Raw genomic sequence first — 15,210 nt, forward strand, 5'->3', positions numbered from 1 at the left:
TCACTTTTTTGTGCAAATAGGACAGCCTTTTGAATCACACCAATTACATTTCGTTAGTTAGGGTAATATCTTAACATATTGGACTTTCCATACTTTATTTCCTAGACTTTTGAGACAAAATTACCTTGGATTCTCAGCAGAATGGAGCTGTGGTATGCTGGCTAACACATTGTATAATTAAACACAAATCCAGCTTGTGAAATGAATTTGTATATGTGGGGATATATCACATGGAGAAATATTGTAACCCAAAACATGACTTAGGTTACATTCTGCCGTGGGGTGGGAAGATATACAGAGCGTGAATAGAAGCTAAGCTACCTGCTGAAGAGGAAGAAACTGCCATGTTAGCTCATATCTAAGATACATAAAGTCTTATTTTTCCTTCACAGCAAAATCAAGGGATAGATTTTGTATCAGTAACAAAGAGTATGTTAGTTCTCTTAACGATAATTTCACTTATTAATCCACTATGGTTAGTCTGCCTATTAATTTACTAACTCAGCTTTAAAATATGTTATAAAAATGTTATAGACAAAATAATTGAATATTACATTGTTTGGTCATTAAAAACTAGTGATTTATTTTCACCTTAAAGGATACTACTTACTTTTTCTTTACTGACAAATGTTCACCCATTCTAGACTCTCCACTTACTACCAAATAGCTCTTATTTACTCCTCTTATGTAGAAATGTTGAGAATATTCTCTAATTCCATTTTATAGGCAGTCAGTTTAGTTGGTAGTCTTAATTCAGCAGTCTCTAGACACGCTAGAACCTTCTGTTAGGAGATGTTATCACGACTGAGTTAGTAAGAGTTAGTGACTGTCAGCAACAGTCCAGGCTATGCTCAATATACCCTACAGATTCACAGACTGTGAATCTCAATGCCATTGGAATAGTCCGCTGAACTCAGATATTATTACCTTCCTCCCCATCTTCTTTCAGTTGCACAATGGGCATTGGCAGAAGGCTTGGGAGGGTAGAGTGGCTTGGGTATCTTTCCCTGGAGTTTCCATGGCACCCGGTGCTGGGCTGGGCCAGGCCCACTACAGAGACACAGGAGAATGCAGACATCCCAGCAAGGGGCCTCATCTGGAGCAGATGGCAGGCATCTGGAAGTGAGACCCTACATCAGAGCAGTTGATGACCGATCCCCCCGTGTGTTGTATATTTCTCCCTCCAGATTTTCTTTACATGGTTATGCAGCTCTCCAGTTATTGCCTCCCTCCCTGACTCTGAGGCACGGGTGCTACTTCGCCTCAGGCTGGGGCTGTGATGTTCACTGGCCCCTTTGATCAACCAGGGAAATCCCACGAGGCAGGTATTAGTTCTTCTCCTTCTTGCTCTGATCTCCCCATTGGGGAGATCATCTTTCATCTCCTCTTTCTTACCTCCCTAAAGCATTAAGACACTTAACTTTGGCATTAGGAGTAAAATAAAATAAAAAGCACTCCTGTAAATAATTAGCACAAAAGGCGGAAGCCCTGTTACATCTCTGGTAGATTTCAGGAGCTTGGTGCAAGTGACACAGGTGAATTTATCGCCTCTAAGCTCACAGTTGTCTCTCTAATTATGATGCCTGCATCTTTCCTCTTTATCCAAACAAAGGAGACGTCTGTTGCTGAAATTCTGTCACTGACTGACTCCGTTCTTTGCACAGCAAGGTGGGGCTAGGTAGGATTGTGAGCGAAGACAGAAAAGAAGGCAGAATTTTTTTTTAACCAGGTCTAAACTATGACATCCTTGTGAAACATGTAGTCTCTCATCTAGCAAAGGATTAGGAATTGTATGCAGAACCTTTCTTTGCCAAAGCAAAAACAAATCTTAGGTTTTAATGATAGTGGAATATTGTTGTTTTTGTGGTGAATGTGCAACATTGGCTGGAAGCTCACATTCGGTGGCAGACACGGGTGGAGATGGTCTTATGTGGAAAGCTCTACCAGTCAACTATGGATTATGAAGAACAGATCACTGCCCCTCAGAGCTTGTGGTTGAATGGCTCAGTGTGATGGCGGGATAATCAGCTTTAACTCTAAGCTTCTTCCCAGAGGAAGATCTGCTGTTTTGGAGTATCAGTCTTTCTTTCTAAATAATTCAGTTTTATTGCCTTTCTGTTCTTTGTCAAAGAGTTTTACCTTCTCCTTGATTGTACCTGATGCCCTATCTAGTGATGTATTGTCATGGATTTTATTTCTGCACTAGGAAAAATAAAACATCCTAAGTATCCATTCTAGCTACAAAAAAAAGGAAAAATAGAATAGAAAAATAGAACAAGACTCCCAATATTTTATGAATAATAATTTTTTAATTTTTATTTTTTATTGTGAAAATACTGTACAGAGGGGTTACAATTACATGGGCAAGATAATGAGTACATTTCTTATCAAGCATTGTAGCCTCCTCCTTTGTTTCCCCTTCCCATCCCTTCCCAGCCTCCCCCCGCCCCCCCACCCAATCCTCCCCGCTCCCCCTCCCCTCACACACACCAAAGTTGTAAAGTTCGTTTTCGACGTAACGACCTGTTTTTGACAAATTATTTGAATACTTTTTCTATGGAGTTCTACAGGAAATGAGAAAACAACTATTTGTAAGTTTATAGGAAGGCGTACTAAAGGACCCATAAAATAAAGCAAGCATTATAAGAAACCAATAAGACATACAAGAAACCAAGGGAAGATGAGCAAGAATGTCCAATGTGTTCATGATGGAAGAGTGTGGAAGAGGACAGTGGATTCAGTGCTTATGAATCATTTGACAGCGTTTACTGTAGTCGTTTTAGTAAAAAGCATGACAGGAAACGACAGGCATTTAGGCAGTGTGACCATTGACTGTTAGCATGTGTTTCACTACAAGCGGATGAGAGCACCAGAGAGCAGAGCAAAACCAGTCCCTGGGATGCACTGGGTAACGTGTCGGAGGGGGCTGCCCTGCATTCCCTGGGGCCCCTGCCATGTACTTCTGGTCCCTAACTTTCCAACCTGCTTGTCCTTAGAAACAAACACAGAGCCTCCTCTGTCCCCACAGTTCAAGAGGGCCTGAAAATGACTGCCCTTGTAAATGAAATGAGGCACATGTATCAAAGGACACGAACACACCTTCACACACCAACATGTACAGCAACACACATGCACACCAACATACACACATATATATCGACACACACATGCTAACTACAGGTCTTCCAGGAAGTTGAGCATTTCTGATTAGCAGGGAGTCTTCTGATTAACTGTCCTAAGTTCCAAGGTGAATTTCCGTTATTAGTTTTTGCTCTCAAGCATGGTAATAGTGGGATACTCTGTGAGTGTCGGGAGAGCTTTTCAGCATTACAGCATCTCATTTGATCGACAGGTTCGGCTGTCAGTGACAAAATGCACTGTTCCACTCTCCTCCCTGTCCACTGTTCATTTCCAAACCTGTCTTTTCTCTCTGCTTCCTTTTGATTGTCTGTAAACTTTACAAAAGAGGCCATGCTCTGCAAGAAGAAATTACCCTGTAAGGTAAAGAAGGCATCTGAGTTCCATGGTGTATGCTATCCTGGAGAATCTGGTCATCAAGCCAAAAATAATAGCAAATTCTCAGTGGCTGTGGTCTACAGACCTGAGTCAGGTCACAAGCATTGGGGAGTTTATCAACTAAACTGAGGTTGATGGAATGACCCAGCATTCAGTAATGGCTGTTGGACCAGGTGTTAAAGGGACGTAGATGAAAGGCCGTGTCTCCAAAGACAGAAGCTGGGCCCGCTCAGTTTGTTGGGCCCCAGGACAAAGCAATTCCTGAGCAGAAGCATGAGCCAGGAGGAACATACAAGTCACTTCCAGATGTATTTGGAACAGCCAGTTTGGGAGACATATTCTTGCTGGCTTCTGTTTCCTTTCTGTCTTTTAAACTTCTGTCGTTTAAACTTCTTCCATTTCCTCACTTCCTTTAAGTCTATGATAAGTCAGAGAGTGATGCATAACCTGGAAAATGTGTGTGTGTGAGAGAGATGCAGTTGATCTGTCCGCTCAACCTCTCTCCTTACCTTTTACCTCTGCAGGAGGAAGTTCACACCTGTCCATGCCTACAGGTGCTGGAGGTGGCCTTGGTAAAACCCTCCAGTTTACTCTCCTGCACAGTATGATTTAAGAACACCTGGCTTATACCTGTCCCAAGAATTAACTACCAAGTTATATATATTTTTCCATTTCATTTATACTGCTCTGTTACGCCCATAAGAAGGTAAAATTGCCTAGAATATTTTAAGCGATTTATCTTTTATTTGTTTTTGTCTAACAAGCTTTTAGGGTTGACTGACCTCAGTGAAATACATATATCAAACAACTCAGGATAATGGTAATCCTATTCAATGTGAGATTATGTTTACTTAGTACATTGAGATAAATTGAAATGCCATAAGCTTCATGGGCACCAAGAATAATCTGAGTATTGCAGATTTTAAAATATTTTTGACAGAATCGAAGGGAAAAAGTATAGGAAGATGTGAAGTTTTCTTAAGTTAATATGAATATCTTTCCAGTGGAAGTATAAATAAAGCTAGTTCATGATGAATAATTTTAGTGACATCTGAAATTTGATGCTATCTAGGCATCCAAATAGGCCACTTAGAAATCCAGCACATCATTGAAATATTTTCTTATTTCATTGCGAATATATGCAGATTTGGAAGTACTTAGATGACATTTGGCATTGCATATGGGTACAGAAGCGTTCAAAGGGATTGGCAATTTGAGGGGAAATTACATCTTCATATTGAATGATAGTATGTCTAATCAAGGTTGAGGACAACCTTAAATCTGAAAACATCTGGAAGAGAGTAGATGAAAGCAGCATCTGAAGAATACTCGCTGTCTCTCCGACTCTTTTCCCTACCTATTTCATTTCTCCTAAATCCATTCCAGCTAGCCTTGATGCACAGAACTTCGCTGAAGCTGATGTTTGTTGTTGTTTGTTTGTTTTTGGCGCGTGTCTGTTCTTAAAGCTGCCGCCTTCCCTCATCTCACTTGATGTAGTAAGCGGTCTGACACGGTCCTTAAGTTCTGGGTCATCACTGTGTCTGCTTCTGGGCTTGCCCTGATGCTCTGAAGGCCTCTTTGCCGTCCTGATTGCTGAGTTCCTCTCCTAGTCTGGGTCTTTCTGACATCTACATGGTGCAGTCTAGAACTCAGCCCACAGTCTCATCCCTTTCTGTGCCATCACAGAACGGTTGGCTGCATATGTACTCTGGCCCATCTGTCTCCCCTAAACTCAGGCATCCAGGGTCCCCTCACGCCACGTTCTCAGTTCATCCTTAAAACTGCTCTTGCCACAGTCTCCCGTTGTCTACATTTGTATCACAACTGTTCGGTTGCTTTGGAGGTAGAAGATGGAGTCATGACTCTTCCCTTCTTTCAACCCTCACTCACCTCTAGCTCAGCTTCATCATTTATTTTGAAGGATGTGGACGCCTAGAGATGAGGTTGCATTAAATTCACATACCCAAGAGCAGTATGGAAAATCACAGCTGGGTCTTCTTATGGCTTTCATACCGTGGCACTGCCATTGCTCTTTAGACACTTTTAAAGTCATTGACTAATTTCAGTACCATGCTTTGTGTGTGAGTGTGTGTGTGTGTGTGTGTGTGCGTGTGCGTGTGCGTGTGCGTGTGCGTGCGTATATACTGGGGCCTGAATTTAGGGCTGTGGAGTCTTGCTTAGTTTTTGCACTCAAGGCTGGCACCCTATCATTTGAACTACACTCTACTTCTGGCTTTTTTATGGTTGGTTGGAGCTAAATATCACTAGGATTTGTCTGTTCAGGCTGGCTTTGAACCAAGATCCTCAGATCTAAGACTCCTGAGGTCTCAGCCTCTTGAGTAGCTAGGATTATAGGCATGAACCATTGGCACTAGGCATCTGTTTGGCTTCTAATCTTTGCATTTATTTTCAACTTAATAAAAGAAAAATTCTCATGGAGTCTAATAAAAAATTTCAATGTTTTCCTCGGGTTGGCAAAAAAAATTTAAGATAATTTTATGTGCATTTCTTGAAGTGCTTCTGTGTATCTTTAAAGGAAAAAATGATAGGAAATAATATTCAATCTCAATTTTTCCAAGGTACATAATGGCACAGACTTAGATGTTCAGTGTTCCTTAAACTAGATATAAGTATGAAGCACAAACAGCATAGCAAGCAACACAGTGAACCAATGAAACACATAACAAATAACCAATGAGGCACTGATTTGTGCAATGTCTACAGCATTTAGTGGTCCTCGCAGCCTGTCCATCCCAGATTCATTACCCCTGTTCTGCTGTGGTATAAATAAGGTTAACTTTAGTTTCTGTAGAGCCTTTCAGCCATCCTTCCATTTTTCTGCTTTCTTTGTCACTGAGTCTCTTTAGAATGTCCCAGTCCAACATTTCAGCTTCTGTACACTTTGACTCCAATATCCCTGTCTCTGACTCAGCGCATCACAGCATGAATTCAACTGAATGCTCACTCAGGTGAGTCACGGGTCTTTTTTGCATGCCTGCTTCTCATTGTCAGCCAGATGAAAATAATTAACACATCTATACCTTGTACTTCATAGTACATTCTTCCAATAGCTCACCAAGGAACAGAAACTAATATTTTCCCTGTCACTTTATGTGACAAAATGTCAGTCACAAGGCTCTTAGAAATGCTGGAGAGATAGATAAGATAATGACTGTAGTGGATCTGAGTTCCTTAGGGAGTTACGTGTGTGTGTGTGTGTGTGTGTGTGTGTGTGTGTGTACAAATAATCCATCTATTGATCAAGTTAAATTTGATTGTCCTATCTATAACTTGAACCAATTTACACCTCTTTTCTATTCACACTTATAGTTTAAAAGCCAGATGTCGAGAGAGGACAAGAAAGAGTAATAGAAGATAAATTTGATCAACACATTATATGCATATATGGATGTCACAAATCGAAACCCTTTGTAACTATAAGTTTTTTTTTTGTTTGTTTGTTTTGATTTTTTTTGTTGGTCATGGGGCTTGAACTCTGGGCCTGGGCTCTGTCCCTCAGCTCTTCAGCTCAAGGCACAACGTGAGCCACAGCACCACTTCTGGTTTTCTGGTGGTTTATTGGAGATAAGAGTTTCATGGACTTTCCTGCCCGGGCTGGCTTTGAACCTCGATCCTCAGAGCTCAGCCTCCTGAGTAGCTAGGATTATAGACATGAGCCACTAGTGCCCAGCACCATTGTCTTTATCAGGTCCAAGGCTCTTGTTAAACTGTAAATACAGGCATTTCTAAGATGACCAAATACACTTTCAATTTCAGTCAAAAAGGGAAGAAAAGCAAATGCAAGCTTGGTAATTCTCATCAACTATTTAATGCTCTTAGTAACCCCCCCTTCTTTTTCCCCCCATTTTGAAGACCTCCAAAGCAACACCATTTCTACAACTCTCTTTCTCTGTTTTACTTCATTTTTGCCTTTCCTAACACCTCAGCAAAGTGTTTCTTTTATTATGTTAGTGAGCTGTATATTAGGATCTCATTCTCTCTTTCCTCCAGGGACCCACAGAGATGAGCCAGAGACCATGACAGCTGGGAAAGGCCCAGTTTCTCAGTCCTCTTCCTACCTCTTGGTTCCTTTTCTTGCAGTGCAGAACAAGTTCCTTCCTTGTTCCCAGGAGGAGGAGCATGATTGAGGCGAACCCCCTTCCTTTGGAGGAAGCCTTGTTGTGCATCTGCCTCTCTAGGGTGCTGTGTGGACTTAGTCTATTTCAGCAGCACTGAGAAGAGGCCTTGGAATCACCTCCCAATCTGCAGTCCTGCTTTGCCTAAGCTCTGAGAAAGCTGTTCCCATCTTGAGACTTTGGTGTGCTCTCCACGGGCCTTTCCCTTCTGTTTCTGTCACGGTAGTAAAGTCGGTTGGGGGAGACGATGATCTTCCAGTTCCCTTCAGCTCCAGGATCTTGGGTCTCGCCCGCGCTGACAACGTCATTGTCTGTGTAGTTCAGGCTGGCTCCCACACAGACTGCACTGGCCGCCCACCGAAGACCTCCTTCACACGAGTCTTCTTTATACCCAGCTCTCTATCCATGTATGCAGCTGCCTCAGATGTCTGCACTGATCAGAATCCAGACATTAGGAGGCCAGTTAGCTGCAAACCATTTCTCATCCCTTTGACATGATTTCAACTTGTTTTAAGATTCTGCAACCAAATCATAAATTATTTCCAAAAAAGAAAAAAAATCTAGGAGATAATGTGTCATAATTTCATTCCTGTCCTTACTCATCATGTGTCATGGCCCCAGTGTACACTACAGAGGAAGGGAATTTCATGTGAAGGATTATGATGCAATGCTTGGAATGTGTTTTAACAGTTATTTCTAAAAATGTCCCCAATTGCTCTGGAGACGAACCCTTGAATGTACTTAAGAGGGTGTGCTGAAAGTGTTATGGGTCAAAATGATTCAGTTCTGATCAGGTTGGGATTTTGCTATTTGATTTCTTATATCACCTTCTTTATAAACTGTGATTGAAAATACAATTTAAGTGCAGATAGCTGGAGAAGCATTGTCTTCATATTTTTAAAAGATTTCATTGCCTCCAAAAGGACATAATATAGAATTCTGAGATGGAACAATGAGTTTTATCCAATTTAATTTATCTCCTTGCTAGTATAATTAACTATAGTTGTTTTTGGAGTTAATTCAGGGACTGCGTTTGTTTTATAGGCTATAATGCCAACCAGAGAAGACTATGAAAACCATCCTTTTTTTTTTTTAAATAACACATGGAAGTAGGTACAGGCCTTTCCTCAGTTGCTTTTATTGTGATTATTCATCTGAGCTATTGCTAGGAAAGAAAAAATAGGAAGTTTGTAAACAGGAGATGGAAACCACATATATAATGTTCCCGATTCCATGGATTAGGGGGTTCAAGGGGTAAGAGTAGGAAAGGGGGTGAGAGCAGGAAAGCAAGGATGGTTTGTCTCTGCCCCATGTTAGCTGTGGTCTCAGAGGGAAGAAAGAAGGAGCAGGATGGCTGGAAGCAGGGGGCAGCAGAGGTTTTCCTGCTCTCACTCTTTACCTAAGACAGCTCACCCCAAAAGCTGGGTGCTGACTGTTGTGTGTATCATGTGACCAGGAACTGCATGCAGCATAGGTTTTTCTTAGTGACACATAACACGTATTAATTCTTATGGAGAATGTGGAAAGAATACAGACACCTGGCTCTCAGCCAGACAGGAACAGTAGGAGTCTCAAAAGTTGCATACCATCATCTCTGCATCCTCCCGCCCTAGAGCTGGCATGTCAAAGGATGTGGAGACTGTGTTTTAAATCACATGATTGACTTGCTGTTCTCTAGCTGTAATCTTACCTGTCCTCTCCACATTTGAAACCAACAGTACACATTTGCAATCTGAAGCACACGTATAATAATTTGGAAGGATCTTGGAATACTTTTGAATCCAAGTGACAGAAACCTTGACTGCAGCGAGTTTAACTAGGAAGGATTTTGTTCATTAACATAACTGAAGATTTTGAAACCTGCTTTAACCACTAGAATTCTCAGTCTAGATTACCTAAATTAATTTTGAAGTAAAGGTATAGTTGATCCTATGTAAATTCTTTGTTGCTACTAAGTGGAAAATGAGTGAATTGGGTAACTGGGAAAGGGGCCATCATTTTCATTTCATCTTGGAACACTCTCTAGCATAAATCATGAAGTCATTTGACCATGAGAAAATGAAAATACTGTTGTGGTGTCATTACCATCACAGCTCAATCAGCTGAGAACTCCTAGCCACATTCCTGTTTACTCTCGGCCCCCTGTCTTGGACTCAGGCCAATCACATATCCAGAACTCTTGTTGAAATCCCATTTGACAACTCGAGAAGACTAGCAGAACAGAGCGGCTGTTCCTACCAAGATTTCCTCCATTTAATCATGTTCTTTGGACATTTGTGGGGTTTGGGAATGCTGGTGATGGTGGTTGTGTGCTAAGTGGGTGAGGAAAATGTGTGCTATCTTGCCTACACTGTGATGCTTACAGGAAGGAGCAGCCTTCCCATCTGAGGCTATGAACTCTGTTTCTTTTTTTTTTTTTTTTTTTGGTCCAGTCGTGGGGCCTGAACTCTGGACCTGAGCACTGTCCCTCAGCTCTTCAGCTCAAGGCTAGCGCTCTAACACTTGAGCCACAGCACCACTTCCGGCTTTTTTCTTTTTGCTTATGTGGTGCTGAGGAATCGAACCCAGGGCCTCAGGCATGCAAGGCAAGCGCTCTACCACTGAGCCACCTTCTCAGCCCCTGAACTCTGTTCCTTTAGAGTTTATGCAGAATTTAATAATGTAGCTCTCCTGACACAGTTGTATTACTTGTTTCCTACTATGGATCAGAGATGGCTGCCAGGGTCCCACGCCCCATTTTACAGTGGAGGAAATATGGGGAGCGAGGCATAGAACTATGCCCAACACTGCACGGCAAAGCAGGGGTAGAGCTGGAATCTTGGCTCACTGTTTTCTCTCTAAGAGAATTATGACAGTTACATCAAAAAACAGAATAATCATAAATAGCAAACATTTGGAGAATCTATTATGCAGCCTCAAAATTTCTATGAAAAGCAAATATTTCCAGATAGAACAAAAATCCCTTCTGTACCCTAAGCTCCAACCCAACACTTCCTTTTCTGAAAAACAAAACAAAACAAACAAACAAAAAAACCCCAAAACTCATGTTTGCCAAACTCATATTTGGCATTATGATACATAATTTTACACTAGAGTTATAAAATATATACAACCTATATACTTAGCTATGTTATTTCTGGAATCACTTAACAATTCTATAAATCTCATTTGTCTCCAAGTTTTATGATATATCTGTTGATACATATGCTGTTTTTTATTCATTTAACCTATTATAGTATTTATTATCACTGTTTTATATAGTATATAATTTACTGCACATGGACTAAAGACACAATTTGTTCACTCTGAACATTTATGTATTTTACATGTTTGTTTGCTATTATAAACAATTATGCAATGGATGTTTCTGTAGTTTCTGCACCTCTGATTGCTCTCTAGAATCGCACTTGGAGGGAAACAAAGACTATACTTAAGGAGATTTGCATAGACATTCATCCCCTTTAAGGTAAACCTCCAGTGATGTAAGGGCCTCTCACCAGCCCCTCCCCCCCAAATGTTCTGCCACCCCCCCCCAGGTAATGAACATTTACTGACCCATGGTCCTTCCAGGCCATCGGAATTCCTAACTATAACAAGCATCTTAGACTTGAGCTGCTGCATGAAGTTAGCACTTTGCAAATATTTCGGATTGATTTACAAACTGTTATTTCAACTTGATGGATATTGGTGTTTAGAACTGTCATGATGGCAGAAATATTTAGTTTACTAGTGTGTACACTATGGCTCAATGTTGTTGCATAAAATTTTTGTTACAGAGGTATGTGTGTGTGTATGCGTGCATGTAGGTTATATAAGACTTCTGTAGGACACTATAAAATTTTAAATTGAAATATGCTTCAGAGTTAACAATTTTATATATTTAAGGCATATAATTTGATGATTTAAGATATATATATATATAATGAAGTCATCACTGACAGCCAACAAATATATTGCTTCACAGCTACAATTTGTTTTAGTCTAGAAAAACATGATTTACCTTCTTCGAAAATTTCAAATACAGCCGGCTGTGGTGGCGCACGCTGGTAGTCAACGAGGAGAATGAGGCAAGAGGATCATGAGTTCGAGACCAGCCTGGGCTACACTTTTGGCTCTGGGAAGGTGGCTCAGTGGTACAGTGCTTGCCTTGCATGCCTGAGTCCCTGGGTTCGATTCCTCAGCACCACATAAGCAAAAAGAAAAAAAGCTGGAAGTGGTGCTGTGGCTCATGTGGTAGAGCGCTAGCCTTGAGCTGAAGAGCTGAGGGACAGCGCCCAGGCCCAGAGTTCAGGCCCCACGACCGGACCAAAAAAAAAAAAGAAAAGAAAATTTCAAATACACAACAAAATAGTATCAGTTATAATCAACGTCTGGTACATTAGACATCCAGAACTTGACTCATTTAAAATAAATTTCTTACTTCTTTAAAAAGATTTTTAAAAGCCATCCATATGAGCTGTCTTCAGAAAACCTGTTCAAAACGTACACGCTGCTCCTAGTTTCTGTCTAAAGCTGATCGCAAAGGTGCGCAGGACAGGCTCTAACTGTGTCCTATCCCAGCCCCATCCATTCCAGACACACATGCTCCTGGTCTCTGTGGTGTTTGCTGTTGGTTTCCCCTTGTCTTCAAACACTATCCAGAGATCGCAGAGCACCTTTCCAAGAAAAAGGCTGTTTTACCCCAACTGTTCCACAATGGTGTACTCTGTCTGTTGGGCCTAACATCTTTACTGGTTTGATACAGCCATGATACACTTTCCTGTACTGTATAAGGATTCGAATATCTGTCCTACCTTATGAAACTGTGGTGCTTCTAAAGGTAGATCTTCATACCCTATACATTTATGTTTATTCATGTGTGTTTTCTGTTCACTATTGCTCTTACAAGGACTTTGTTGTATTTTAATGACATGGATTCACTTTAAACATTTGAAAAAGTCAGCTGAAAAATTACATGAAATGCTCCAACCTAAAGATGATCAACTAATATATAAACTAATGTCTCACTCTACTATATACATACAAGAAGTCAACATATATACAGGTGTACATACACACACACACACACACACACACACACACACACACACAATGCTGTGTGAATAAATCTATTCTGTAACCTGACCAATTTCTCCTTTAAATGATGTCAAGGACACCTGCTATGCCTGTACATATTTTATAATGGCTTCTTATAATTCTAATATACTGGATCAACTTGGGTTTGTCTTAGTTGCCATTATCAACCCTAAAAGCAGTCATGGTGGACTGATTTCTTACTCCTTACATGCCTCCAGTATAAATTTTAAGGTACTATTCCTGTCTTCACCTTTGTTGATTAGCCTCAGAGCTCACTGGTCTTATAACTTCAGGGCCGTCTTCCCTTTGTCATTGGGCTGTGGACTCTTGAACTTCATGAACTTCGTGTGTGTGTGTACGTGTGTGTGCATGTGTGTGTGCTCTACCACTTGCACTTTATATATATATATATATATATATATGACTCTCTTACCTAGCAATGTGACAGGTATATCTTTCTCTATTCTGTGAAGTGAATATCAAGAACTAATTGGTTATGTTACTTTGGTGATAAAATATCTTTGTGTAAACTTGAAAAAGATGAAATCCTTATCCCTAATAAAGTCCTGTGTTGGAGTGTGAGATCTGAACCAAGAATAAGTAATAAATGTTACTCAGTGAGATTACCCAGTGAGATTCCACGGTGAGACAGAGTCATGGAGATGTTGTCCATGGGAGGAGAATCCCCCCTCGCCCTCTGTTGAGTCTACTCAGGGCCCTCACAACTTCTCCATACCTCAGTAGTCTGCTCATCTGCATACCATGCAGCGGTAACACAGTACCATTAAAATACTCTGTATGGTTGGATGCTGGAAGCTCATGCCTGTAATCCTTGTTACTCATGAGGCTAAGATCTGAGGACCGAGGCTCAAAGTCAGCCTGAGACTCTGATCTCTAATTAACCACCAGAGAGCTAGACGTGGCACTGTGGCTCAAAGTGGTGGAGCACTAGCCTTGAACATAAGAGCTAAGGGACACTGCCCAGGCCCTGAGTTCGAGCTCCACAACAAATAACAACAACAACAACAACAAATACTTTTTGTTTCCAATTTTTGTCAGTTAGCTTAAATCCCCTCCTACATCTCAGGGACACTGTGTGGCTTTAGTGACTATGAAGCCAGTTTTTACCCTGCTTTAGTTATCAGCATGAAGAGGTCTGTGTGATCATGGACATTTCCAATGCTTCCTATTTTAATCTCTCATGTCATTGGTGACCTCCTGTGTCATTCTTTCCCTGCCAACAGCTGCGCTTCTTCATAGCAGTGGTCCTTGTCCAGGATAGGCTTTTTTCCACAATGGGCCCTTCTGGGAATGTCCAGTTGCATGTTTTTAATTGTCACAAAGGCAAAGCTACTCTGGCATGGGAAAAACAGGTTCCGGAGATGCTGGCTGCCAGACAGTGTCTAACGCTCAAGACCCTCCCCCAATAAAGTCTTAAGTGATTCACCTGAGATCTGATCAGTGTCTTGATTCACACGATCCAGTGAAGGCTGAGGAAACTTGCTGTGAGAAAGCTGTCCTTGGGTTTGGACACAAAACATCCCAAGCGCTCTGGCCGCTGACATGCTTGGTATGTCTTCTTGATATTCACCAGATGACTAGTGGTAAAAGCGGAAGGTCATATCTCATGGCACCTCAGTCTTAATTTGTAGGTAAAATGAGCCAGTGGCCATCATCTTCATCAAAAGTGTTTTCCTTCTTTGTAAAACGATCCGTGGACCTGAGCACAGTAAGGCAGGACAGGAAATGAAGAAAACAGAAGCCGGTTTCCAAGCAGAGAACAGAAGTGGGGGGTGGGGGGTTGGGAAGTGCGACTGTGCTCAGATCCCATCGGCTCCAAAGGATGCGTGCTGCTTTGAAAGTTACATTTACAAATATAGTGAAGAAAACTCCGCGCGGGAACGTGAGGCTACAACTGTTTCACGTTTTGTTTTTTCTCCCTTTTTTGTTTTGTCTCTCAGACATTTCACGCTTTCAAGAACACAATGATTTAAAAGGATTGCTAGAAAACCTACATCAAAACATCCAAGCCAAAAAAAGAAAGAACGTAGAAATCATGTGGCTGGCGGCAACGGTAAGCACTCGTCAGCCCGCGGGTCCCCGCAGACCCAGTCGGGCACGTTGGGGTTCCGCATGTCAGCCTCCATCACCTGGGAAGTGAGGTGTTTTCACCCCTGTTGCTATAACCCTACAGGATCTTCGCAGCTTTGCGGGACACTTACTGTGTCCTTTACACATGCCTTCAAGAAAACTCCATGGGTAGCTCGGTAGGTCACGTTCTCTCTCCTGCTGTCGATCAGAAGCACCTTGCTCATGAGCTGTTCTGACTAAGCCTGCTGTGTGTTGTCATTCTGAAGTTCAGATGAAGTAGCCCTGATTTTCTTGGTGTTTCAGGCCATAGACAATGGCTGGGGGTCTGTATCAGCCAGGATTTCCATCAGAAGCTCTAGAGACCCATATATCCAGTGAGAATGTGGCTCTC

The 15,210-nt window shown here is 41.6% G+C and overlaps 1 protein-coding gene across 4 annotated transcripts in view; it reads left to right on the forward strand.

The window, feature by feature from the left end:
- Positions 1 to 15,210, forward strand: part of Inpp4b (inositol polyphosphate-4-phosphatase, type II, 105kDa) — a 354,826-nt gene that overhangs the window by 293,069 nt on the left and 46,547 nt on the right. For all 4 annotated transcript variants that reach the window (XM_013029535.1, XM_013029536.1, XM_013029537.1 and 1 more), the window contains one exon: positions 14,690 to 14,802. In XM_013029535.1, the coding sequence (XP_012884989.1) occupies positions 14,690 to 14,802 (113 nt within the window). The remainder of the gene's footprint in view (positions 1 to 14,689; positions 14,803 to 15,210) is intronic.

Source organism: Dipodomys ordii, unplaced genomic scaffold (assembly GCF_000151885.1).
Source record: "Dipodomys ordii isolate 6190 unplaced genomic scaffold, Dord_2.0 Scaffold119, whole genome shotgun sequence".
Lineage (NCBI taxonomy): Eukaryota > Metazoa > Chordata > Mammalia > Rodentia > Heteromyidae > Dipodomys > Dipodomys ordii.